General features: G+C 47.9%; 2 protein-coding genes across 5 annotated transcripts in view; one reads left to right on the forward strand and one right to left on the reverse strand.

Annotated features, from left to right (window-relative positions):
- Positions 1-5,434, forward strand: part of NPC1 (NPC intracellular cholesterol transporter 1) — a 47,845-nt gene extending 42,411 nt beyond the window's left edge. The window contains exons 21-25 of one of the 3 annotated variants that reach the window (XM_082853490.1): positions 465-665; positions 1,557-1,788; positions 2,763-2,876; positions 3,685-3,847; positions 4,451-5,432. In XM_082853490.1, coding sequence (XP_082709616.1) covers positions 465-665; positions 1,557-1,788; positions 2,763-2,876; positions 3,685-3,847; positions 4,451-4,533 — 793 coding nt within the window. In that variant the 3' untranslated portion in view covers positions 4,534-5,432. The other 2 variants (XM_082853489.1, XM_082853491.1) reach the window with 2 other exon arrangements.
- RMC1 (regulator of MON1-CCZ1) lies at positions 4,942-25,978 on the reverse strand. Of its 2 annotated transcripts, none has more exons than XM_082853493.1 (20): positions 25,793-25,978; positions 25,020-25,096; positions 22,260-22,344; positions 21,346-21,402; positions 20,136-20,222; positions 16,284-16,424; positions 15,875-15,978; positions 14,219-14,308; positions 14,023-14,128; positions 13,213-13,324; positions 10,304-10,348; positions 9,998-10,051; positions 9,241-9,369; positions 8,651-8,748; positions 7,091-7,210; positions 6,701-6,778; positions 6,296-6,400; positions 6,141-6,209; positions 5,824-6,049; positions 4,942-5,107 (listed from the first exon to the last, which is right to left on the reverse strand). In XM_082853493.1, the coding sequence occupies exons 1-20, from the start codon at positions 25,892-25,894 to the stop codon at positions 5,028-5,030; spliced, it is 1,965 nt and encodes a 654-aa protein (XP_082709619.1). In that variant the 5' UTR covers positions 25,895-25,978; the 3' UTR covers positions 4,942-5,027. The 2 variants fall into 2 exon arrangements, with proteins under 2 accessions (XP_082709619.1, XP_082709618.1); XM_082853492.1 differs by having other exon boundaries at positions 8,651-8,757.
- Positions 25,979-27,542: the final 1,564 nt, after the last annotated feature.

Here is a 27,542-nt window from a genome sequence, read left to right on the forward strand (position 1 = left end):
CCTCACCGACACTATTTCACTGACTCACCACACAGCCCCATGAGTAGGTGGTGGTACACCCTTTGCAGATGACACTGCAGCCCAAATTTAGTAATTCTGCTCGGGGTTCCAGGGCCGAGGTCGACCTCATGGCGGTCTGACTCCAGGGCCCTTGTCCGTTTGCGCCTCCTGTTACACAGCACTGCTGAGCAAACCCTGTAGAAGAACACACTGGGCTGTGAGCAGAACCAGCTACAGAAACAGTAGCGGCTACGCATCAGAGAAACCAAAGCAGCAAAGAAAAGCCAGTGTGGGAAGGAATGAGCTAAACCTTCATCGCGCCTTTTCAGGGGCTTCCCTGTCCCTGAAATTGACAGCTGGTGTGATCCCTGAGTCCAGGGTCAGGCGACACCACTCAGCCTTGATGCTCAGATTCTGCAGGTACGGCATCAGGTGTTGCCTTTGATACCACTGTCTTCTCCCAGGGGACACGCCGCTTACAGCGCGGCAGTTAACATCCTCGGCAACGGCACGGGCGTCGGAGCCACGTACTTCATGACCTACCACACGGTGCTCAAGACCTCTGCTGACTTCATCGACGCCATGAAAAAGGCCCGCCTCATTGCCAGCAACATCACCAGAACCATGGGCCTGGAAGGAAGTGATCACCGTGTGTTCCCATACAGGTAACGTGTGGATTTTGTAAATGAGGGTCTCCTGGGGAAGCGCCCACACCCTGGGGTTCCCTTGCTGGGGGGGGCCGACACTCGGTTTTCCTTCTGAACCCGGCTCCATCCTGAGCACAGGTGAAGCCTGTCTCAGGAAACGGCACCTGGGCCAGAATCTGAAGCACCTACTGAGGTCTCGGGGCTGGAGCTCACACCCTGCAAAACAGGCGGGGGGCACAGGTCGCGGCACCTGGGGAGCAGCTTCACAGAGAGGGCCCGGCAACTGATCGCTGGGGACAGTGACTTTATGGAGGTTTCTCTTTTTTCATTTATTGTTTTCCTTTTTTTTCCTCATAAAGAAAATATTTTATGAAATACTGAATTTAGAAAATATAGAAAAGTAGGAGAAACAAGTGATTTTCTCCCCAACCCCTGTAATCTCATTGAAGGGAGTCTGGACCTGTTCCTGGCAGGAGGACAGCCTGTTTTCTCCTGTGGAAGGAGTTCTTGGAGTGGGTGTCCTGACTCCTTAGAGGAGCTGGTTAACTTTGCCGAAAAAGCATTTTCTTCTCAGGCCCTGCATAGACCCCGTTTGGCTGGGGTTAGCCCTCAGGATAGACCAGGGCTTGTTTTCCCAAAATACCACGGAATATTCTTTGTCAGTAAATGCCTATAAAGTTGGGCACATGAACAAAAACCTTATATAAAATACATATCTCGGAGGCCCTTCTCTGGGTGTCAGTGGTCAGAGGTCCAGCTTAACTGCTGGAGGTGAGTCTTGCACAAACAGGGAGGTTTTGTGTGAGGATGTCTCTCAAGGTAGTTTCTGTTTTGCAGTTGTGGCAGGATGAGGAGTAAAGATTCCGGAAGCAAAAACAAGCTGTAACAGAACCTTCTCCCCCTCTCCAGCGTGTTCTACGTCTTCTACGAACAGTACCTGACCATGATTGAGGACACTCTCTTTAACCTCGGTGTGTCCCTGGGTGCCATCTTCGTGGTGACCGTGGTTCTCCTGGGCTGTGAGCTGTGGTCGGCAGTGATCATGTGCGTCACCATTGCTATGATCTTGGTCAACATGTTCGGCGTCATGTGGCTCTGGGGCATCAGTTTGAATGCGGTTTCTTTGGTCAACTTGGTTATGGTGAGTCCTGGTCCACTCAGTTTGTCCCTCACTCCTTATGTCACTGCTGTACGTTGTTTCTTGGGGTGAGAGATCAAGGCCAGCTCCTGCTCTTGGCGCACATGGTCAGGTGGGGTCAGTGGCAGGTGGAGTTGGACGTGGGTGGTACGTATAGCAATGGAAATGTGAGGTCATGGTCTGGCTTAGGCATTCTGCCTTTAAATTATTATTCTGGGGCTTCCCTGGTGGCGCAGTGGTTGAGAGTCTGCCTGCCGATGCAGGGGACACGGGTTCGTGCCCCAGTTGGCGAAGATCCCACATGCCGCGGAGCGGCTGGGCCCGTGAGCCATGGCCGCTGAGCCTGCGCGTCCGGAGCCTGTGCTCCGCAACGGGAGAGGCCACAGCAGTGAGAGGCTCGCGTACTGCAAAAAAAAAAAAATTATTATTCTGAAGGGTGCTTTGCCAAAGTATGTAGCCTGATGACAGCATGATGTTCAGTTTTCAGTTAGAAGAACTGCCCTTTCTCAGTGGAATTTTCTGACCAAGACCTTTTGCCTTCCATGTGGTTGCCAGGTGCTTTTTAATAGTCTTGAATACGTGCACATTTGAGAAAGTATTAACAGAAAACAGACACAGTGCATCTGCTCTTCAGATACGAACTGAACGTGGCTTCAGGGGGAGTGGTAGTGAGGCCCAGCTAAAGAAATGACAGTGTGCTGGCTGGCTGGGGGTTGGGGGGAACTTGAGAGGTTTCAGCTGTTTCTCCCTAATAGAGGCAGATCTGCTGGAGGAAACTGTGCCTGGAGGGTTCCACACGCTTCCTGGGACAGTTTAAGTTGGTGTGATAGGAGCTTTGTCTTGTAAGTTAGAGGGGGTGCTCCGGGCTCCTTTACCTCCCAGGTGCCCTGATAACCACAGATCCCAGGAAAAGGGGTGGTTGCTTTTACTGTTTTTAACTGGAGAAGGGCAGTTGTAAAGGAAGCACTTTATTTCAGAGCTGTGGCATCTCCGTGGAGTTCTGCAGCCATATCACGAGAGCGTTCACAGTGAGCACGAAGGGAAGCCGCGTGGAACGGGCAGAAGAGGCGCTCTCCTGCATGGGCAGCTCTGTAAGTACAGCCCGAGCAGATGACTCGGGCAGATACCTCACCGCGAAGTACCCAGCTTGGTGACTGTTTCTCAGGAGAAGGAACTTTAAGATTCAGTAGGGAAAGCAGAATTTGTATCTTTTACTTAGCAGCAGCTCCTAAGGATTATAGGTTTTCAGGCAATTCATGAAATAGCTGTATCTTGCATACAGCTCCACCCTGAAATTCTTTAGAACTGTTACTGCTGGAGACTCCTTTGCAGACGACAGTATGGCTGAAGCAGTAAAACAGAGAAGTTTGATTTGAGAGCCGTTTAAAGCCCAGGCCAGCCATGTGTGCTGAAAAGCAGGGGAGCTGCCATGCTTGGAGCCTAGTGTGCAGTTTGTGGTTCACATTTGGAGAATCTTCTCAGGCTAAACCAGGATACAGGACTGAACTATGAGCCAGTTACTTTACCACCAGACAACACTGTTACAGAGTAACAACAAAAAGTGTGTAATAAGTAGCATTGCCTAAAAAAATAGTACATACCTTAATTGAAAAATAATGCTGTTGGAAAAATGGCACTGATAGACTTCAGGGCTGCCATGGGGTCTGTGCAGAATACACAGCTTTTACCCTTATTACACCTTTTTTTCCCCCTCAGATTCATAAGTAGCAAATAAAACAATTTAGGCAGAGCCTAATGCTACTTAACAGTAAATCTGAAAGCTGGGGTTCGGTCCCCCATTACTTTGGACCTTGGCTTTTAAGAAATCCCTCTATGAGGAAGTGTTCAGTTACGGTAGGTAGATAAAAGTTGCTTCTAACCCCATCTCTCTTCTCTTAGGTATTCAGCGGAATCACACTAACGAAATTTGGAGGCATTATGGTTTTGGCCTTCGCCAAATCTCAAATTTTCAAGAGATTTTACTTCAGGATGTATTTCGCTATGGTCTTACTGGGAGCCACTCATGGATTAATATTCCTCCCTGTCTTGCTCAGTTACATAGGTAAGAGTTTTTATTTTTAACCTAGTGGGATGGAGGAAGCATGATACTAAAGGAAAAGGATACCTTGTAACATTCTTTTGAAGTATTTGAATGTACTTATACTGATGGTCATTTGATAAATAACACTGAGTAAAAAAACTTCTAAGAGAAGAACTCCAATCCTGGGGCTTCCTGTTCGTCCATACTACTTCATTAGAAAACTGGAGGCCTCGCGTCGTCAGATTGGAAGTGAGTTTGTGCGTCAGCAGCCCAGGGCTCCTCCCTGCTGAGGTGAAGGACACGCGTCCAGCCACAGCCCAGCGGTGCCCTGGAACAGCTCTCATTTCCGTTCGCTGTTCTAGCGGAACACTGCCTCTGCCGTTCACCTCTAATTTGGAGTTCTCCTTAGGATCTTTTTGCCTCTGTGGTCACTTCAGCTTCTGTAAATGACCTGTGGCTGAAAGAACAGTACTAATTTGCTTGATATATAGCTTTGTGATTAAGAAAATGAGGGGTTTTTTTCCCCCTTAATCTCTGGGGGATAGGAAGTTGTGTTAGAGTAGAAACTATCTCCTTTTCTCCTAAAGAAATGATCCCAAAGTTCATTCTTTTTATCCCTCACAGGACCACCGATAAATAAAGTCAAAAGTTTGGCCGCTCAAGAGCGATACAGAGGTACAGAGCGAGAGCGGCTCCTCAATTTCTAGCCCGCTCACTCACGGGCTTCGGTCAGGTAGTCGGTTTACCACTGGACAGCAGCTGCGTTGTCAAGGCTCGGTTGAACCCTGAGTGCGAGCAGATGTCAGGCTATTAACAGCAGCAGCTTCGGCCATAGCGCTTGTAAACTCAGGAATGCAGACTCTGCCTTGAAGCAGTATTACTGAGCCTGGAGGTAGCCCCAAGACACTGGAGCGCCTCCGGTTCTCCAGGAACAAAGCCTTGTTCCCGGGCAGGCAGAAGGGACCGCTAGGAAGGCTGCTCTCTGCTCACTGACACTTTCTAAAGGCCAATCAATGCAATGTTTCTCCTTTTGTAGGAGTAAGCCATCACACAAGTTCTATACCATATTTTTAGTAACATTTGAGGATGTCGTAGATATACTTTATTACAACATCTTGTAGTTTAAAGAGCTTTATTAACGCAATAAATTAACTTTGTACACATTTTATATATATATAAAAAGAAAAACTAGCAAGTGACCTCAGAACGTCGTAGGCCTCATTAGAGCTTGGTCTCCAAAAACCTGTTTGAAAAAAGCAACGTGTTCTTCACAGTGTTCTCCTGTAAAGGAAAATACAGATTTAATCTGTTTGTTAGACAAGGCACGAAAGGAAGAAAACGAGAATGAACACTTTGCAGCTCCTAGATGTGGATACTGGGTTTTAACGTATTTTTCTTTCATAAAATACTTTGTTTTCCTAAGCTCTTGAGTTGTCCTTTCTGTTTACCCAGCTTGTGCCATTACAGAACCTTTACAGCCCCCAGCAAACTGCCCTCTGCCCTCTGCCCTGAGAGACGGGGGAGAAGCAGGGTGATCAGTGAATGCTGGGAGCCCTGAAAGAGTTACAGGTTCCTCCCCATCCTAAGGAAGAGGGTGCTTTAGATTTCATAACTTTGGAGATAAGAGTGATTAACCAATGCTTTCTGCCTAAAACTAAACATCAACAAGCCCCAGGCCATTTACAACCCTCCGCAGCCATTTCCTGTCTTGTTCCTAATTCTTCAGAAAGGGCCATTCCAGGCCCAGATGTCAGACGGAGCTGGGCCCAGGCCACTGCAGTTCCAGAGCAGAACTCCAGTTCCGTCAGCACCTTGAATCCACTCTCACTACAACAGGCTAAGGATTATGCGGGCTGGTACAAAATTTTGTTTTTTAAAAACTAACCCGAGAATTCTCCAAACCAAAAGGCTTCTCGCCCCCGCAGCTGCCAGTGCTCTCCTGCTACTGTCCGAGTCTCTGGTCGCCCCAGGTCTTTTCCCTGCAGCTATATTCTCACCTGGTGTGAAACTAGGGTTCCCTCGCAAACGCTGGTTTCGCTGTTCAAAAAACCGGAATATAGTGTAGAAAAGCATGTGGTCTTCAGTCTGCTTTGCAGCATCTAAAAATTTTCGTGCAGAGATGTTGTCATGGCCACCAATGCCCCGAATAAACCTTAAGGCAGCTAACACTTGGTGTTTGGAAAGGAGAACTTCTACTATTTCATCATTTGCTGTGGAAAGTCGCTAGAAGTAAGGGAGAAAGAGAAATCCGGGTCAGTGCAAGTAATAGGAACACGCTTCTGTGGGGTTTAAAACTCTGCTGTATCAGAGTTACCTTCAACATATCCAGAGACAGCTGATGAGCAGGAGGGTAAAAACTTTCCAGGGAGAGCAGCAGACAAGCCTGGAAGACCCATTTTCAGATTAGATTTGCCGTATGTTGAAAGGTCAAATTTTAAGTCACAAAAGTAAAAATTGGGTGGTACCTACCAAAGGCTTCGAGTCACTGAGGACATGGTACTGCAGGAACTGGTGCAGCGTGTAGAATAGGTTGTGCTGGACGAGCGTCTTGATGACAAGCTCGTGCAAATAATGCTGAGACAGAGACAGAAGGAGAGATGGTGTCCACGTCGCCCAACTACGACAGACTAGAGGCTCAGTATGCCGAGGACCACGGCTGCTCTAAGTGACGGGTGAAAGAACCCAACCTGGCCTGAAACTGCTCATTCCACCTGAGAACGTGGGGTCACGTGAGGAGGGTCACTTAGTCTGAGGCAGGTGTGCAGACTCTTGTGGCGTACAGAGAGTCATCTCAGTTAAGGCACTGACAGTGATTTTACTTGAACAATCCCCTGCCCCTCTAACGTGGGACCACAGATGCTGGCTTGAAGGTACCTGTACTGTGATCTGAAACTGGTTCAGAGAGCGGATATATTCCATGAGCACGGCTATCATGAATTTCTGAGGCATCTCCTACAGAGGGGAAAAGTGTTTAGAACCAGAGTGGCCGAGGAGGCTCCGTGTAACAGCTCCTTGTTTATCCGCCCCCCTACTTCCAGGGTTCTACTTGGCTGCTTTTGCACAAACCCCTCCAGAACCTCCCGGGTCGGGGATCATCTTTAGGCCTGTGTATTAGAAGCCAAACCATGAGCATTCAGTCCTCACCCAAGATAACCCAGTTACTCTAATCACATTCTGAGTTCTACTCGTTTTCCTCAGTCCCCTTCAAATGAGATCTTTGTTTTGGGAACCTTCAGTCCAGAAGGGGCGGCGAGCCTCCCCTACCTTCTTCTCCGCAAACGCCGACAGCACGTGGGTGTACATGTCAGACTGGTCGACCACGGCCTGGGTGCGCGCCGGCCTCCTGAGAAATGGGCCGCTCCGGCTCTGCCCCGCTTCCAGTGCCTGCACAATACATCACAGACGGGACCTCAGTCGTCTTCCGGGACATGGTGTGTTCGCAGTTAATCCAGAAAGACTGAACCCCTAGATGCTGGGAGCCTAAGACGTGAGCAGAGGATGACACTTACTTCATTACTTGGACAAAACTCTTTCCTGTGCTGGCCGGGGAGTTTAGGAGGTCAGGAAATACACCAGTGTTCACGGATGGAACTAAGAAGCCTAAGTCATAGTTTTACCGAGACTTATTTTTTTAATTTTTGGCTGCACCGCGCCGCATGCAGGGATCCTAGTTCCCTGACCAGGGATCGAACCTGCGCCCCCTGCAGTGGAGGCACAGAGTCTGAACCACCGGACTGCCAGGGAGACTTTTTTTTTTTAACCTCTTAAAATAACTCCCTAATTTTGTTAATCACAGACCACCTAGCACTTGGGTTATCCCTGAGTAGCTGAAGGGGATGGGCGTTCTGGGGTTTTTGTTATTGTTTAAAACCACTTCCATTTTTAGCCTTTGGACTAATCAGATTCTTGAAGTGGAATCATTCATTCCACTTCTCCTGAACTTATTTCTAGCTTCAGAAGATACAATAACAGTACAGCAGACCCCGATAAGCCATGCTAATTTTTTCCAGCCCTTCACAACACACACTTGAGCCCACTATAGGAAAAGCACAGTGCTGACGCTGAGTCATCACAGTCCTGAGGGGATGCTGAGTGCCAGGACACGTCTTATTTTTTATAGCTATTACATCCTCAAAGGAAAGGAAGAACAAGCAGCAAAATGATTATATTTCTGATTTACTGAGTCTAGGCTCTGGATTGGCAGAAAGACATATAAAATAACCAAACTGAGACTGCTTTTTTATCCATAAAATAAAGGCAGACCAAGGAGCTATCTACGTGTAAGATCAAACATAGATTAAAAACAACAAAAGAGGGCTTCCCTGGTGGTGCAGTGGTTAAGAATCTGCCTGCCAAAGAAGGGGACACAGGTTCGATCCCTGGCCCGGGAAGATCCCACATGCCGCGGAGCAGCTAAGCCCATGCTCTGGGCCGCAGCTACTGAGCCTGCGCTCTAGAGCCCGTGCTCCGCAACGAGAAGCCACTGCAATGAGAAGCCCGCGCACCGCAATGAGGAGTAGCCCCTGCTTGCTGCAACTAGAGAAAGCCCGCGTGCAGCAACAAAGACCCAACACAGCCAAAAGAGAAAATAATAATTTTTAAAAAACAACAAAAGAAGGTGAAGACATTAAGTGATGTTCAGCCTCTAGCTCATGGGACACAGGGACTCTGATTTACGTTCCCCCTACGGCCGGCCACCTTGCCCTCTGGGACACAGCAAACCTCAGTGGTGTCATTCTGTCAGAATCTTGTTGTCATAATTACACAGACAATATACCCGGGGTGGGGCAGGGAGGAGGCCCTTGTTGCGTACATACAACTTACCAGTGTGTAACTCTGCTCGGCGTCCAGGTACTTCTTATACTCCTGGTTGAGTTTATCAAAAACAGTGGCTATCACAGGCAGCGTTGCTCTGTCTGACTCTGTCAACACTGGAAGGAGTCAGGGTTCACACGGGTCGGCCAACCTTGTGTGAACTTTAGAACTTAAACACACTGTGAGAGAAATGACTCATTTCCGGGGGCCACCAGGGCATTCGGAGAAACGGTGTAGAGACCGGGGCACAAGGGCACTCGCCAGCCCTTGCCGGTTACTAACGTAGCTACGGAGGGCGTCAGAAGATTCTCAAAGTAGGTATAAATGTCGTGAGTGACTTGGATTCTGAAACAGGTTTGTTTTCAAGCTGGGGAGGGCAGCCTCTACCCTCACGTGTGCCCATGTTTAGTTTAGTCTTTGCCCAGGAAATGTCTTGTAGAGACAAGTCATTTTTATACTGAGCAGCCTTTCCAGGGGGTTAAATAATCCACTTGTCACTAAGCCAACCGGCTGCAGACAAGATAAAAATGTGGCCCGTCTCCCAGTGGGCGGCGCAGGCAGTGTCAGGAATCAGACCGCAGGGTGAGGACCCCACTTACTCTGCGAGCACACCGACAGGACGACGGTCTTGCATTCCCTTCTCTGGAGGAGGAAGTCCATGAGCCTGCCTTTATCTGGCAAGAGGTTTACTATGGGCTGAAGTTTCACCTGGAGGTTCCAGAGGTAACCTGGATTGAGAGGCAGCAAATTTAATAGTGGGACGCAAACCAAAACAAAAGCCCCAAAGCTGGTTCCCCTCAACATTCATGGGGGGACGTGCTGCAAAGCACAGCCAGTGGCTGCTTCTCACGCCAAAGCACAGGCTGCGATGTTCAGGACACGTCTGACGACAGTGGGACTGGCAGCCAAAGCACCCCTGCGTGTCGGCTGACTCCTCAGAGTGACCCTCCACGCGCACCCGTGGAGTGTCTACTGCATACAGACAGGCGACCCCTCCCCGCACCTGACCAACCCCCTCTGACCCTGAAGGGAGAATGGGTGTCTGCAGGGCACGAACTTTGGTCCTGGGCTCCGGTTTCTCCTGCTCTGGCTCATTGGTCACAAGGCAATTCCTGAGGCTCCCGAAGGAGCTCCGTAACAGCCATCCACCAGCCCTGAACCTCCCGACACCCACACTGCTGGGCAGGCGGGCAGAGCCCTTCTCAACCGGGGCTCCAGGAGAGAAGCAGCAAAGGCTGCACTGGAAATGATCTGAGTCGCCCTTCTCAACCCTCCCAGGGCTGGCACCCCTCAAGACGGACGGGAGACTGCCAGCAAGCCCAGCTTTCTAACAGCGTGACCCCCACCCCGACCCACCTTGGCTCGCACTGATGATGATGTCGGGTTGAAAGACAATCCAGGATGAAGAATCTACGTGTTATAGGAAATTTTAGACCAGGAAGAGATGAAGACAAAAGGCAAACCCAGCTCCCATTAGCATCCTCCCACCCTGTTTGCTGAGGCCGCCCTAGGTGCCCGGCCCTTGATGGGAAGGAAACCCCACAGGCGCTTCCCACGACATTATTCACGCCTGACCGGGGGCTCGGACCACCCTCAGACCCCAGTGTAAGGAGAGGTGACAGCTCCCCTGTTGTTCCCAGCCAAGGCCTTCGGAAAGGATACAGAGTTTACACGGGATGGGGGACTGGCTGGTCACGGGAGCAGGACCTACAAAGAGAGGAGACGCGTGTGTGTGAGGGCTGGTGACGCGGCCAGAAAGTGCTGCCAATCCTGGGACGTAAAGGTAACGCTTAATGCTTCCTTCAGTAAATGTTCATTCAACTGTAGTTAAATAACGAAGAAGTGAACTGTCGTGTCTACTGATAACACCTGTAAGGAGGAAGCGGGAAGTCGAGAACCATCCATGAAGATGTCTCGCCAAGGAGAAAGCAGGTCAAGGTTCAATTCACAGCGTTTTCTTTTTTACACACATGCACATTAAAGAACTGAGAAATTACCTGAGTGATTCAGAATCAAATACTCAGATAATTCACCGAGACTATTTCAAACAAAGTGTTTTGTGGCTTAATTATCTAAATAATGAGCTCAATTCTCCACTGCACAGTGTAGGTCCAGGCAGAGATCTCACCTGGGAAGCAGACCCCCCCCATAAAACCCTCACGTGACAGGGACTCACAACTACCAGTGACCTTGCTCGAGTGTGTATGTCTGGGGGGGAAGCCCGCAGTAACCTTGATAAATACGGCCTGCAAACTGAACATGACTATTCCTAGTTCTGTTCCAGTTACCCAGGTACAATCGGAAAATAGGTTTCAGTCGGCGGTTGGAAAAGGTGGTAATTTTGCACAGACCCCCCAGTAGAGGACAGGGCCAGACCAGACAAGCTGAGGCAAAGAACACTTGCACTTGGAACCTAGAGTGAGGGTCCTACACGTGGGCCTTGACTGGCTACCCATCACGTTGACTGAATGCTTTGTTTTTGAAAGCCCCCCAGGTGATCCTAACGTGTAGCCCACTCGAGAGCCACTGGTTGAACAGACCAAAACCAGAAGGGGAAACGAGGGAGGCTGGCTCTTCCCCAAGTTGCTGGTCTCGTCTTTCAAAATAGTCCAACAAGCTCTTCCTGACCTGCGACAGTGCACCTGTGACAGCACACCTGCGACAGCTCAGATGGGCAAGATACAAAGATGCTACAAACCTGTGAGGGGCTTGGAGTCTAGCAGGAAAAACAAAAAGTCATTAACCACAAAAAACGCTTTGCCAACCCACTCTAGAAGCCCAGAGATTCACAGACTCTTGAATTCTTATTAATCTCTGGGCTCTTGTTTTAGCTACACCTGGCCTTTGCTTTATATCAACAGCCAATCAGAACGTGACTACCTTCTTACTGGCGCTAAACAACTGGAACAGAGCTGAAGGGCTGAAACGTTTATATTGTTTCTGCCCCAATTCACCAGCAGTTACCTTCATGCTGAGTGAGCAGCAGATACAAGCCAACCATTTGACACAATCTACTCTTCTAAACATCACTACCCTGGGAAAAGGAAGAAGCTGGAAAGAACAGAGGGCCAAGAGACCTAATCAAATGTGCGAACTACAGCTGGCCCTCGAACAAGGCGGGTTAGAACTGCATGTATCCATTTATACAGGGATATTTTTTTTCTTTTTTTAAAAATTTATTTATTTTTGGCTGTGTCGGGTCTTCGTTGCAGTGCACAGGCTTCTCATTGCAGTGGCTTCTCTTGTTTTGGAGCACGGGCTCTAGGCGCACGGGATTCAGCAGTTATGGCATGTGGGCTCCAGCAGTTGTGGCTCGCGGGCTCTAGAGCACAGGCTCAGTAGTTGTGGCGCACGGGCTTAGTTGCTCCGCGGTATGTGGGATCTTCCCGGACCAGGGCTCGAACCCGTGTCCCCTGCATTGGCAGGTGGATTCTCAACCACTGCGCCACCTGGGAAGCCCAGGAATATTTTTCAACAGTAAAACCCACTGTGGTTGGTTGAATCCTTGTATGCAGAACCTCGGCTATGGAGGGCTGACATAAATTACATGTGGATGAACCCCACTGTTCAAGGCTCCACTGTAGCTTATTCTCACACTCTGCTCAGCTTCTGGCTCAGCTGGCAAGTGCTCCTGCTAAACCATCAGCCAGGGCCTGATCTTCCCTGGGACAGGTACCAGGACATCCTGCCAGCAGGCGAGGCTGACACACCAAAGCTATCTGATGGGGATTCCTTTTCACAAAACACTCCTCCCAGAGTTCCAAATGTGTACCATCTGACTATGGTTTACACACTGAAACTTCAACTAGCTTACTCTAGACTCCAGTCTCCTTGAAGAGAATATGATTTGAGTTCTACCTTAAAATCGATTACATTGGGAAAAAGCAAAAGGAACCAAATGGTTTCTTTCCCTTTTTCTGAAATCCTGACCCTCTCTCTTCTCTGACTTCCTACTGCCACCTCTTCAGGTTGGAGGAGTGGTTCAGAATAACCTCAGAACCACAGCCTAAGTACTTACTGTGACCATCAGTCAAGGGAAAACGCAGTATTTATTATAATTATGACGCAGAATGTGAGAAAGATGAGGAAAAGCGATCCCAGGTTAAAATAACAGCCATGAGCAGGCAAATTTAACCTCAGGGCCGCAGGGCACAGACCAACAGAAACGCCACGGTCTTATTCAACATTAAAGAAACCTCTGGGCTTCAATGGGTAATCACAGCTCTCCATTTGAAAGCTCAGAGAAGAGAATCGTTCTATTTTCTTCAAAGGAAGAGTCTTCTCTCTTACAAAACACTTTTCACGAGACTTCCCTGGCCGTCCAGCGGTTAAGACTCTGCACCTCCACTGCAGGGGACGCAGGTTTGATCCCTGGTCAGGGAACTAAGATCCCACAGGACCAAAAAATAAAAAAACACTTTCACAAGAACACAATTTTAGCTTAAAGAATCAGCAGGAGTATCATTTAAAAAACAAAACAAAAAACAGAATCACCCCTTGCAAAAGCAAACAGATCTGGGAAGCCCTTTATCTGCTCCCCCATCCATGCACACACGGAGATTCCCTTTTACCTGCCACAGGGATCTGATAGGGCTGAATGGATCGAGCTGGAAGCACCGGGTGATGGAGGGTAACGGTGCCATCGAACTCCCCCCTCAGCTTGATATCAAATATCACTGATGTCTGAGGGGGAGAAAGACAAGACTGTGATATCAGCCCAGACAAACCACGGTTCCTCTCGTGACCTCACACCTGCTGTTTGGGGTCAGCTGAAGGAGCCCCGTGTCTGCGTTCCACCCCTGCATGCTGGTTCTTATTTGAGGAGGGACCTGCTGGAACATCCCAGCTCTCTTGTACATGTCTATCAGCTCTCAGAAGTATTCCTGGAATCTATGATATGCTGCCTCTGAAGAGCTCCATCTTTATTAGTTATCGACACGGGTGTCACCAGCCTCCAGGAGGCAAGGAGGGAAGTGGCTTGTCTCCCACCAGACACCCAGCTGATGGGGTAGAAGCAGCAGGATCATTCTAGTTCTTTCTCTGTGGCCACAGAGCCTCAAAACCATCATCATCTGCACTCACAGAGGAAGTACAGGGCTCACGTGCTCACACAACACACTGGCTCGGCAGGGAATCCCCAGCTTAGATGATTCGACCAAATAATTGTTCCGAAGTCCAATCTCCTCACATGTGTTACTTTGTGAAACAGTTTTTAATTATGTTAGTCAACTGGTAGGGTTTTCCTAAACCATCTAGAAATCCAAACCCATTCCACCTGGAAGATCAAAACTTTGAGCATAAAAAGCACTTTCTAGTCTCTTTCAGAATATTTTGTCCATTTTCACAGCTCTTTCAAGCAGGACACCCCCCAACACTCGTACCTCCGTGTCCTGATGATGAACGACCACCAGGTTGTCCACCACGTTCAGGGCGAACTTCCCTGTCCGGTTTAACTTCAGTATGTGCATCTTTTTACAGGCGCCTTCTCTGTAGGACAACAGAAAGGTCAAAAAATAGATCGACAAGCTTTAGTTCATATTTTACAATCGGAGAAGGGGAAGAAAGCATTAAATATACCGTGGTAGGTGATATAGGACTACCTCCGCTCCAGTACTATTGGAGGTCCGAGAATGATGCCTCAGGAAGAGAACATATAGCTGTCCGTATCTAATCACAGAACAAAGAGACGTAAGTCATGCTGGCTGTTTGACGTCCCTCCATTCTAACTGCAGAGTTATAAGGCCATAGTTAAGTAAATTAAGAGATATTTACTTAATGGGGTATTTCGCAACCAACAGAAATATTTACAAAAACAGTGCAGTTAGCTTAAAAATAAAAAAGCCTATTATAAAGTTAAGTGAAAAGGGGGGATGCAAAACTAAATATAGCTTGGGCTTCCCTGGTGGTGCAGTGGTTAGGAATCTGCCTGCCAGTTCAGGGGACACGGGTTTGAGCCCTGGTCCGGGAAGATCCCACATGCTGTGGAGCAACTAAGCCTGTGTGCCACAACTACTGAGCCTGTGCTCTACAGCCCACGAGCCACAACTACTGAAGCCTGTGCACCGAGAGCCTGTGCTCCGCAACAAGAGAAGCCACCGCAGTGAGAAGCCTGCACACCGCAACTAGAGAAAGCCCACGCGCAGCAACAAAGACCCAACGCAGCCAAAAATAAAATTAAAAGAAACAAAACTAAATATAGCTTGATCAAAATATTTCAAAAGAAAAACACAAACTTCTGCAGAATGACTTATGCAGAATGTCCAAAACTACTGGAACGAAATACATGTTGTCAAATAGCTGCCCTTGAGTAATATGCTAAGTCCATTTTCTTTTTAACTTTCTGTAATTTCCCAGTTTTATATAATGAGTACATTCCTTAATCACAGGAAAATATTATCACTCTTGACTTTTAAGCCTCATCTGATAAATGCTGCCATGACCAGTTCCTGCATGTACACTTTTATTCCAGGAGTTCACACTTTGCTGGGGCTGCCTCAGGGACAAGGAGGAGAAGGGTCTCCCCCTTTGCAAGGACTGTTCTCATTTTATCTTTTTCTAAACCAGGATGCCACAGATTTCTTAAAAAAAAAAGCATTCTAAATGCTAAAAAATTTTACTGTTTGGAAACCGCTGTTTTAGGCCATAGAAGAATCAGAAGTAATTTAGGAGCAAACTGTTTATATTTGTTGAATATGGGTATATAGGAGATTCTTTGTATCAGTTTCTATTCTTGTGTGTTTGAAACTTTCATAATAAAGTTCTAAAATTTGAGATATCTGCATTTCCAAATGAAAATATACCTTCCTACATAAGTAATTCAGGTCTACATTTGTTAGAACAAAAATGTAAACTATGTTTTTCTTTAGAACAAGTATGATATATTTTAGCTAAAAAATAATGTGTGATAAGTTTTGACTCACTGACTGAAAAGAAATTTCTAAAACTAAGAAACCTAAGAAATAAATTGGTTCAATGTTCTCATTTTATCAGACTAGAATGGTGAAAAATTCCCTAAGATCACAAAGTTAATAAAATCAAAAAAGAATGTCAAGAAGATGACGGGCTTTCTACATTCCTAAGATCTGGGTACAAAGCAGGGAAGGCGGAGTCCTTATCCTGTGTTCCAAGGCTACTGGAGCACGGGCAGCCCTGGAGTTCTTACAACATGCTTCTTCTATCATGATATCCCTGAAAGCAATTATGAGAAGGAATTCTCTCAAAGAACAGACATACATCGTCGCCATGGCAATGTCTCTCTCTGAGAGGCTCAGTTTAGTTGACTTAGGTGCAGCTGGTAATTCGATCTCAAACTTGGGCAGCTTTGACATAGTGCCAGCCTGTTTGGGGAAGAAAAAAGTTTTAAGAAAAGCTTATTAAACCCCTTCTGATGTTTTAGCACTCCCCACATCAAATCATTGAGGATATACACGCACTATGTCTTTCCATCCTTTCCAGGGTCCCAGGGGCCTGTCCCAAGGGCTCATTCTTGGCAGTGATGGGATGGTACGGGGTGCCCTCTAGTGGTCGGAAGTGGCAAGGCTCTTGTTGGAGGAACGTGCCCCTTTGAAGTTACTGGATCAGTTAGGAGGTTAGAGGAACGAGGTAGGAGGGGAAATTTTTTTAAAGGGAAGCTGACTCTTACCCGGAAATAGAAGGGCTGCAGCACATTTCCAAGCACCGTGGTGGACAGCAGAATCACAGCACTCTCGGGACAGTACATGTACCAGTTCACATTGATGTTCTGGCTCTTCAGGAGTTTCAGATTCCGTTTCTCTGGTAATACCTGATGCAAAGTTCAAGAAACAGAGCCTTCATTTAAAAACAGCAAATGGGGCTTCCCTGGTGGCGCAGTGGTTGAGAGTCCGCCTGCCGATGCAGGGGACACGGGTTCGTGCCCCGGTCTGGGAAGATCCCACATGCCGCGGAGCGGCTGGGCCCGTGAGCCATGGCTGCTGAGCCTGCGCGTCCGGAGCCTGTGCCTGTGCTCCGCAACGGGAGAGGCCACAACAGTGAGAGGCCCGCGTACCGCAAAAAAAAATAAATAAAAACAGCAAATGGGGAATTCCCTGGTCGTTCAGAGGTTAGAATTCCACGCCTCCACTACAGGGGACACGGGTTCAATCCCTGGTTGGGGAACTAAGATCCTGCATGCCATGCGGCTTGGCCAAAAACAAACAAACAAACACAACAGCAAAGTGTCTGAAGACTGGGACTTCCCTGGTGGCACAGTGGTTGGGAGTCTGCCTGCCAATGCAGGGGACATTGCATTGTCCCTTCCCAGGTTCAAGCCCTGGTTGGGAAGATCCCACAGACCACGGAGCAGCTAAGCCCATGCACTGCAACTACCGAGCCTGTGCTCTACAGCCCACGAGCCACAACTACTGAGCCCACATGCCATAACTACTGAAGCCCGTGTGCCTAGAGCCGGTGCTCTGCAGCAGGAGAGGCCACTGCAATGAGAAACCAGCACACAGCAATGCAGAGTGGCCCTCGCTCACCTCAAATAGAGAAAGCCCACGCGCAGCAATGAAGACCCAACGCAGCCATAAATTAAAAAAAAAAAAAAGTCTGAAGACTGACACAGTAAATGAAGAAAATAATAAAAAGTAGAAGAAAAAACCCAGTAGGTTAAACAGAAAAAAATAATCATTTTTATTTATCACAGCTACCATTTATCCAGCCCTGTGCTTAGCGCTTCCAAATCTTAGCTCGTTTACTCTCTCCACAACGCTGAGAGCTGGGCATCATTAGGCCAATTTGAGGCGAGAAAATAAGGCTCGGAGAGGCGAGGGGACCTGCCTCCCCAGTGACGGCCTAGGCAGCCCACTTCACTGCAGGGCAGGGCTGAGCCTCCTCATTCCCAGGCACCGTCCACCGAAGGGCAGGGAGGAGCAGCATCCTCACTGTCACGGAAACGGTCAAAACAAACCCGTGCCCCTGGAGCCACGTGCACCGAACCAGGCACCACCCAGCCTGCAGTCTCAATTTGAGGCTGGGAGGGGCTCCCTTCTTCTAACAGACGTGTTCATGAGACTCGGCATGCAAACCTAGTATTTTATAATCAAGGCACATTTCAAATATACTCTCAATCTTCTGATACATTAAGGAATGCTGAATACAGCCCCAAGATGTTAATGCTCCCAGAACACTGCCCTGCAGAACAGACCTGGAAGTCAGGGTTGGGGGTGTGGGTTTCTCGATAATCCAGGTACAATAAAATAAAGATGTGATAGAGTCCTCTTTCTTTCTAACTTATTTCTTGAAGATCTGAAAACCATCTAGAGGACCTGAATGGACACTTTTCTACTACTGAGAACAGAAAGCTATACTTTTAAATGATTGCCCGAGGGAACCCTTCTGTAAAGCAAGCAGTCATTTCCTTGCTATCATAGGTACAAAATTCTATTTCTGTACGTATGGGATTCGTGTAGTTTTTCTTTCCTTCTGCTGGTCAGCTAAGGTTCTGATTACAGCCCTACAGCAAAGCACCACAACATTCACTTTGCACACTGTTACACAGGTATATCTCCTCCATTCGTACATTCTAAATTACACTGCTTTCGTTAGGGCAACAAAGATAACACCTGAAAGAATACTAACACTCTCCACATTGGCTCCACTTAGCAAGATCTCAGAAGCTTTCCCAATAGGTCAGGCAGCTAGAACATACTAGAAGATAAAGAGGAAGGTGCAAAGTAAAATCAGTAGAGTGAAAAGGCAACCTATGGAGCGGGAGAAAACATTTGCAAATCATCTATCTGATAAAGGGTTAATATCCAGAATATATGAGGAACTCCTACAACTCAACAACAAAAAGAAATAACCCAAATAACAAAGCACTTGAATAGACATTGTCCAGAGCACATGCAAATGGCCAACAAGTCATGAAAAGTTGTTCAACATCACTAATCAGAGAAATGCAAACCAAAACCACAATGAGACACCGTCTCACAACCAGCAGGATGACCGCTATCAATAAAACAGAAAACAACTAGTGTTGGTGGTGATGTGTAGAAACTGGAACCCTGTGCTCTGTTGGTGGGGACGTAAAATGGCATAACTGCCATTGGAAACACTATGGAAACAGTACGGTAACCCCTCAAAAATTAACAACAGAATTACCATGGGATCCAACAATCCCATTTTAGGGGTATATACTCAAAAGAATTGAAAGCAGGGTCTCAAAGAGAGACTTACACACTCGTGTTTCTAGCAGCGTTATTCACAATAGCCAAAAAAATGGAAGCAATCCAAGTGTCCATCAGTGGAAGAATGGATAAACAAAATGTGGTGTATGTATAACAATGGAATATTATTCAGCCTTAAAAAGGAAGAAAATTCTGACACATGCTATAACATGGACAAACCTTGAGGGCATTATGCTAAGTGAGATAAGACAGCCAGAAAAAAACAAACATTGTATGATTCCACTTATATGAGGCAGAGGTCCTTAAAGCAGACAAATTCATAGAAACAGGGGAAAAACAGTGGTTACCACGGGCTGGGAAAGGGGAAATGGGGGAGTTGTTGTTTAATAGGTACAGAGTTTCAGTTTTACAAGATGAAAGTTCTAGAGATCTGTTTCACTACAATGTGAATATATTTAACGCTAATGAATTGTACACTTAAAAAATGGTTACGACGGTAAATTTCACGTTATGTGCTTCTTATCACAAAAAAAAATTCTTTTTAAGAGGAAGAGGCAGTTCAAGAGGAAACACAAATGTACAATACACAAAAGGTGCTTACCTCCCTCCCTCCCTCGTAATGAAACATACAAATTAAAATGGCTTTCCACCTCTCAGACTGGCAAATGTCTACAGACTTACAACATCCAATTCTGCTAAAGCTTTGGAAAATGGAGATTCCTACATTGCTAGTGAGAATGCAACTTCTAGAAGAAATTCAGTGATATCTTTTCAGCTTTCTAGATGTTTGTACCTAGGCTGTAATTTCCCTTCCAACAATTGCCTCACCTAAGAATATAAAACGATGGTTACAAACCCGTTCACTGCTTGAAATCACTGTAGCATTGTTAGTAATCACTAAAAAGGGAAAACAAGCATGAAGTTCCACAGGAACTGGTTAAACTGTAGCAGGTCCACACGACAGAACAAATATGGAAAGACGTCTAACGACAGCTATGCCAAAAATAAATAAATAAATAAAGCCACAAGTCTATATACAACACAACCATTTCTGTAAAATAAACAAATGTTGCTCCCTGTGTAGGAATGAAATGGAGGAACATGCATCGAATGGTTCCTAATGGTTACTTCTAGGGACTACGGGGGACTTTTACCTTCCATATATCTTGGTAACGTTTGAATGTTTTACAAAAAACATGTATTACTTGTAATTAGAAAAAAAGAATAAAAACCCAAACGGAAGACTAAAGCTCTGGAATCTCAAAATATCTATCCAGTGCTGAATTCAAAAGGCGGCCAAAACACGATCACAGACCTTTCTCTAGCGCATGTAAGTAATACAGTACCTGGTAAAATTCGATTCCTTGATCTGTGATGAAGACAATTTCAGTAGAACTGGTCCAGCAGAATCCTAGTATGTTGGCATTCTTGGTCTGAAAAGAATTGTCAAAGATTCTTTTTAATTAAAAGAAAAAAAAATGTATGTATAATTCTCTTCAAAAGCTTAAAATACCTTGTTGTTTGTATTGCTCTTTAATAAAAGTTACCGAGATTTGATTACTTATGAACAAATCAAACTTTCTTTTAAATACACCGCTCCCAGATTTTCACCTGTAACGCCTCACTGAGGCACCTGAATCTGAAGTCCTTCTCGTCAACAGGACAGAGAGAAAGGCAACTGCCCAGCACTCACCGATACCAACCTCTACTTTAGGAATCAAAGGACAGCTGACACTCTGAGTCAAACACATCATAAAAGCTGGCGTTATAAAAGTATAAAGGCCTAAAGGTTCTCTGTGGCTCTTGCCCCAAATGGGGTTGGAGGCCTTGAGCCCCGTCCCAAGTCACGTGGTGAACAGCAGCAGTGGGAGCCGAAGGGCAGCTGGGCCAGGGCTCTGCTGCACACAGAGCACCCGGAGCTCTGCCAGGGGCTCAGGCGTTTGCAGATGGGCCCCTCCTTGCTGAGGGACCCACCTGGATCCCCAATCAGCAAAACCGTCACAAAAATGAAAAAGCTATACCCTATCCACCTGCAGCTTCTGCGGGTTTCCCGGGTGCCGCGATGCCCGCTGAGCTGAGCCCCCACTAGCCTAGTTCATCATAGCCGGCAAATCTAATTAAAATGGATTAGAATCTCCACCGAGGGAAAGAAGGGAGGGAGGAGGGAAGGGGAAGGACACGAAGAGCACAAGTCGAGAAAAGAAAACATCGTCAGGAAAAAGGGAAAAAGAACTCCTTTTCCAAAAACCTCCAAAGAGGCTGCTATCGCAGCCCAGCAGAGAAGGGCAGGGGCAACAGGAAGACGACAGCCACCAAGTGCTGACGTGGCTCGGTGTTCAGCATCCTGCATCCATTTAATTCTTCCAGCTCCATCTTACAGACGAAGAAACAGGCTTTAAAAACTTTAAGAAGTGTCCAAAGTCAGAGCCAACGTGAGGCAGATCCCAGCATTCAAGCACAACCTGCTTCCAAGTTCGTGCTCTGAATTACCACGCTACCCTGCGCCTCTACCCCCGGAGCTAACGCTCACCAGCTGGGAAAGGATCAGGCCCATACCTTGCACTCCTGAGTGTACTCCAGCTGAGAACTATCCGGGGTAAAATTAGAAAAATCCTGGAAAACAAAAACACACAGGAGGAGAAATGTGGACTGGGCAGCATACTGCCGACCTACTTTGGTATACAATGAGACAAGAGAAAAAGACAAATAAATTTAAAAAGTGATCAGAAAAAAAACCTGACAAAACCCAAAGACAGGAAAAATAAAAAGACTGATTTGGACAATCTGCCCCCTTAATAGCAGCAGGCTGACAGTTCAGTTTTTTTAAACAAGTTAATCCAAATACTGTTAGGGTTTAGAAACTGATTGAGAATTCATTCCTCAAATGGTTGATTTCAGAGAAATGGGTTGCTGTATTTTACTAGGGGCCTTCCAAAAATTTTAGTAATTAATACTTGACAGAAGGAAACAGGATTCTGCCTCCTTCCCGACAGCTTTTCCTCTACTTCACAAATGGCGATGGTGAAGATTTATGAAGACTAAAATGCTGACAGGCTGCTCCAGCTTTGAATATCTGCTCCTATTAGGTTGAGCATTCAAAGATGAGAGAAGTGAATAAATGGAGTTACTCTGGTAAGCTTAACTCACAAAGTCTCCAAAGATATGCTTCGCATAACCTATGGTGCTGGCTGTCAATCAATACGAAAGATACCTGAGGTTCCAACTTACTTTAAAAAAAAATTAAGTAAAAAATTAAGTAAAAAAAAACTAAGGCCATAAGTATTTACCCATTTAAATGTCTTTCTCACCTTCAAGAATCCAAAGGCTCAAACACAATGCAGCATAACTATAGCTTCCATGACATTAAAATAATAAATGGTTCCTTTAACACTGGAATTTTGCAATTCATTCTCTTCCAAATGTACTTCTAATGTCCTTTTCTTCATACTGTATTTAAAGATATGTCTTACCACGGTCTTTGAGGTCCTCTGAACAGCCAATATCTTATTTTCTAAGGAAAACTTAATGCACTTCACTTCTCCTTTGTCCTCCATTCTTTAAAAGAAGAAAGAGCAGGTTATGAGTTACACTTCAAAACTGCATTCTAGCATCTAACATTTTGTGAGAAGAAAACAGGCAAGTTAAATATTCAGGAAGGGACTTCCCTGGTGGTGCAGTGGTTGAGAATCTGCCTGCCAATGCAGGGGACATGGGTTTGAGCCCTGGTCCAGGAAGATCCCACATGCCGTGGAGCAACCAAGCCCATGCGCCACAGCTACCGAGCCAGTGCTCTAGAGCCCACAAGCCACAACTACTGAAGCCCATGCGCCTAGAGCCCGTGCTCCACAACAAGAGAAGCCACCGCAATGAGAAGCTCACGCACCGCAACGAAGAGTAGCCCCCGCTTGCCGCAAATAGAGAAAGCCCACGTGCAGTAAGGAAGACCCAGTGCAGACACACACACACAAAAAAAATTCAGGAAGCAGCAAATCTTAGTTTAAAATTAAAACTATGTTTCTGAAGCTATCAGTAGGACTGCTTGTCAAAGAACAAAGTCCAACTGGCAACGGGTGGCGTGAGAAATCGACAGAACTGCAGGTAACAGCGACTGAGGGGTTGAGAACATTGCACTTTCACCTGAGCCTCCCTTTAGGCGTAACTAAGTCCAGACCCATGCAGTAACTTTCTCCACACACTGCCGCCTTCCCTCTCCATCGCCCTCACAGCAGCACTTTCCTTTTTCTTTGAGATGCTGGCAGCTGTGAAATATTTATTTACTTATTTTATTTATTTTTTTTTTTGCGGTACGCGGGCCTCTCACTGCTGTGGCCTCTCCGGTTGCGGAGCACAGGCTCCAGACGCGCAGGCTCAGCGGCCATGGCTCACAGGCCCAGCCGCTACGCGGCATGTGGGATCTTCCTGGACCGGGGTACGAACCCGTGTCCCCTGCATCGGCAGGCGGACTCTCAACCACTGCGCCACCAGGGAAGCCCTACTTACTTATTTTTGATTGACGTACAGCAGTGCTTTTGAAAGGAGTCTACTCTTTGCCACCCAGTACCCAATGGGCTGCACCGCCAGGTGGGCTCCACCTCGGGTCTCACAACTGCCTCAATCGGACGTTACATGGGAAGTCAAGAAATGGACCACAGAGGAAACTCTCAGAGGAAAGGGGATGTTCACTGTCCTGACTGGTGATGGTTTCATGGATACACGTGTCGAAACTCATCAATTGCATATGTCAAATATATGCAATTAATGATAATTAGACCGCAATAAAGCTATTAAAAGTAAATAAGATGTTTTTTTAGAAGCGGGTTAAGTTCAGTATCTCCCCCCCCAAGCCTTCCTGAGCCCCTTAATCTGGATCATCATGGCCTCACCCTCACTTTCCACACCCAAGAGACCACCAAGTCTTACCCCAGACCTTCTTAAGCAACCCTCGAGTGCCTATTGTTTGCTGGTCTACAGTGCCTTCAGGTTGGTCTTCCCTGCCTGCTCAGATTATAGCAATTGTCTCTTAATGGAATCCCTGACTGACAGGCTCCCAGTAATCAAGCTTCAATGCTGCAACAGTGCGCTCTTTCCAAACACTGATCTCATCATGCCACGCCCCACCTTTACCTTCAGGAACGAGATAAAGCCCGAAATCCCCAGCAGAATATAGCCGACTGCTGCCAGAGGTCACACCACCACCCACCCCTTCCCTGCATGAAACCTCATTTTCAGTCACACAGACTCGGAGTCCCCCCAGCACGGTGCCTGCATGCCTTCTTGTTCCCTCCATCCGGAAGCCTCTTCTCTTCTCTACCTAGAATCTTGTTTTTCAAGCCTCGCTCCACTCTGAGGCCTTCCCCCGCCTGGGCAGTGGTCTTCCCCAGCCCGTCCCAAGACAAATGTCCATCTCTTCTCTGTGGCCACATTCTGAACAGAGCACTACTACAGCACCTACCACAGTAAACTGTATGAGTCCACTCACCTGCCTCCCACTCTAAATGTATGACTTTTCTAGAAGGGAGCCAAGCTAACTCAAAGCCTTCCCACACCTGATGCCCAGCACAGGGGCTGCAATCAGTGTTTTCCAAACAAATGATGATCAAAGAAAAAGAGGCTGCTTCATTTTCTGCTTCAAAAACTGTTTCCTATTTACACAAGCCAATTGTAAAATGTAAAATGAGGGCCTACACTGTACTTTCCCCTTCTGTAATCAAGAGTTAAGGTGACCAGATAGTTTATCATCCAAACTGAGATATCTCTGAAAGTAAAAGAGGCTGCTATTCATTCCCCTTAAGTATAGTGGAAGCTGAGATTTTAATGCACTTTATTAGACGGGAAACACTGACCTAGGAATCTTCTCCACCTCCCAAAGGCTCTGCAAAGACCCTGGGCCCAGAGAGGAAATGAAGGCCCTCCCCTCAAGAAACCGGAAATAGGCACATCAACGCACCCAACCGGCTAATTTCAAGTGTCAGGAAGTAGGTGCCCTGCGCTGGAGTATCTGGATCCCAAAACAACAGGGAAGGCCTCCACACGTTCACTCTGCAGGAGGTACTGAGATGTACCACCAAGGCTGCACAGCTCCCTTTTCCTACAGACTAGGATATGCCCCCCACTTCAGCCCTCTTAGCGGAGACAAGGACAAAATTTAAAACAATCTTCTGAACGACAACAGAAAAACACCATTTTGTTTACATGCTGAAATATTCTGAAAACGTCAATACAATCGTTACCTAAATGAGATGGGATTCCTGTCATCTGGGCCTTTAACTACCACTCCAGTAGCTCCACCGGATCGAACAGCAAAAACCTGAGAGGGAGAAGCAGCAACGTTTTAACGGCCTGAACTTTTAAAGGCTTTAGACACATATACCAACCTGCAACGATGATTTCTGCTACACCCTACCCTTGGTTCAACTAAACTAACGTGGCGCATAGCAAACTGCAGAGGCTTGGTGTCCACACGAATCTTCAGAAAAAAGAGAGTAGAGACCAAAAAAGTCTCCCATTCCGAGAGAAGCCCGCCGAGCGAGGCTCCAAGTTTTAATCCGTTTCGGCAAAGGCGACGCCGCGGCACTTGCGCACACCCTGCTCCTCCTCCCCGCTGCCCCCCGCACCCGCCCCTTTACAAAATTCCGAGAATAATGAAAATCTCAACGTCTAAATCTTTGAATGCAAGGGAAACTAATGACAAATACAGACAACAAAAGGAGCCGAGGAAACACCGGAGTGCTACCAGCTGATCACACCGGCCGAGGGGCGCAGGGTCGGCGCGGGGGCTGGGGTCCGCCCCGCTGTCACTTCGTGGGGGGGAAAGCCCCGGCCGCGGCGGAGCCTGGTCCCACAGGAAGGGACTGGCGCGGATCCCGCGCCCGCACGGCAGGAGAGGCCCCAGGCCTGGTCCCCGGGCTCCCGGCCCTAGCGCGCGGGACACCTGGGGGCACCGGCGGCGGCGGGCAGGGCGCGCCGGGCCGCGCGGGGGAGTAGGGCGCGGGCCTGCCCGCACCTGCTTGTTGGCCTCATCGAAGAAGACGCAGTTGACCGGGTTCGCCTTCTCGAAGTGCACCGGCCGCTCGCACAGCTCCAGGTAGTAGTCCTCCTCGCCCATGGCGGGCGCCGCAGCGGCGGCGGTGGGCCCGGGGGCGGCCGCCAGCGTGGAGCTGAGCTAGCGGCACCCGGCGCTGGGAGTCCGGCAGTGCGGCGGCGGCTGCAGCGGCGGCGGCGGCGATCTCGCGGGCTCTGAGGCCGCTTCCTGGTGCCACGCCCCCAGCACTCCGGCACGTGACTCGCGGCGCCGGCCCCCTGGCCAAGGGAGGGGGACTTCCCCCACCCGCCGAGACCAAGGCCCGCTCTCCGTTAGAGGTTCCTCCCCTTTCCGGGAGGGCGGGGTCCCAGTGCGGCCCACCCGGCGGAGGGCCGAGGGCCGAGGGCCGAGGGCGGAGGGCCGAGGGCGGAGGGCGGAGGGCGGAGGGCCGAGGGGTGAACCGGAAGCCTGTCGGGTGCCGAGGGAGGGCGTCGGCGCCCTGGATCCCAGCCGCACCTTCGCTGACACGTTCCGGGCCTGGCTCCCACTCCGTTCCGGGAGGCTTGATCAGGGCCACGTACTCGCGCGGGGCAAGGTTGCCCCCGGGTCAAGGGAAAGCGCATCTTTTCTCTTGGGAGGGCTTCTTGAGCCTGCCTCAGAGGGAGCTTAGTAAGGGAGAACAGTACTGTGGTCAGCACCTGGTTGCTGTGAGCTTGCAACAGGGAAACCTAGTTTAGCTTGCCGGTCTGAAAGCCTCTTTTCATGGCTTTGATAGTTGAGGGGGAGGGCGGGGGTAGGTGGGGGTAGCTCCTCATTCAAGAGATAGAAGAGAGAGATGGGAGGGAAGAAGGGAGGATCACGGATGACGCCCTAGGTGTCCATTCTCGACAACCAGATGGATTTTGGCACCATTCTCCAGGATACGAGGCTTGAGAAGTTTGGCAGGGAAGTGGGAAAGATCAAGAGTTGGGTTTTCAACATGTGAATCCAGAGAAATGACAGCTAGACAGATGGATATATAGGTCTGAAGCTCATCAGAAGAGTGACAAAACTGGAGATAGAAACTGGGAGTTATTGGAATATTTGAAGCAGTGGAATTGGGTGGGATCACCTGAGACAGGGACATAAAGGAAAACACACACACAACCAGCCTTTAGAGGCCAGGACCAGGAATCAGCAGAGGAGGACAAGCAGAGCCTGCCAAGAGAAGTAGACAGAAAACCAGGGAGAGGGTTGTTTCTGGAGATGCGTGTGGAGACTGTTTCAGGAAGCGGGTGCTGTCCGCTTTGACAAAGGCGCTGGGAAGTCGGCTAGAGAGAGCACTGAAAATGTTCCAGAGCAGGACCCTACTGAGCCTTCCTGGGATAGACCCCCTCCCCCATATCCCCTACTGAAGCTCCTCTCTGAAGTACCCAGAGAATAGTATCTCATGCATATTTCCTGAGTTTTTCAGATGCTGCCCCATCAATTTGAACACCGCTCCTCAGGGTCCCCAGAGACCTCCAAGTCACTATGTTTGCGAAGATTTTTCGGTCATTGTATGTTATTTCCCAGAAGCATTCAGTGCCTCTTAATCACTCCCTCACTCTCTTGAAACTTTGTTGATATTTATTTTTGTAATTATTTGATTATAATCTGTTCCTGTTGTACTGTGAGATCCGTGAGAGTAGGGCCTGTGTCATTTGTATCACAGTCTCTGAGCCCTTACATCAGTAGCCTACTTCCTTATCTC

This window comes from Leucopleurus acutus (genome assembly GCF_964270905.1).
Source record: "Leucopleurus acutus genome assembly, chromosome: 13".
NCBI classification, from domain to species: domain Eukaryota; kingdom Metazoa; phylum Chordata; class Mammalia; order Artiodactyla; family Delphinidae; genus Leucopleurus; species Leucopleurus acutus.

Coding starts and splice junctions, on each gene's coding strand:
- RMC1 (XM_082853492.1), bottom strand. CDS start 25,894: ATGGGCGAGGAGGACTACTACCTGGAGCTGTGCGAGCGGCCGGTGCAC. Junction 14,129..14,218: donor GTCCTATATCACCTACCACG/GTATATTTAATG, acceptor GTTGTCCTACAG/AGAAGGCGCCTGTAAAAAGA. Junction 7,211..8,650: donor CCGAGCAGAGTTACACACTG/GTAAGTTGTATG, acceptor TGTATTGTGCAG/GCACTGGAAGCGGGGCAGAG.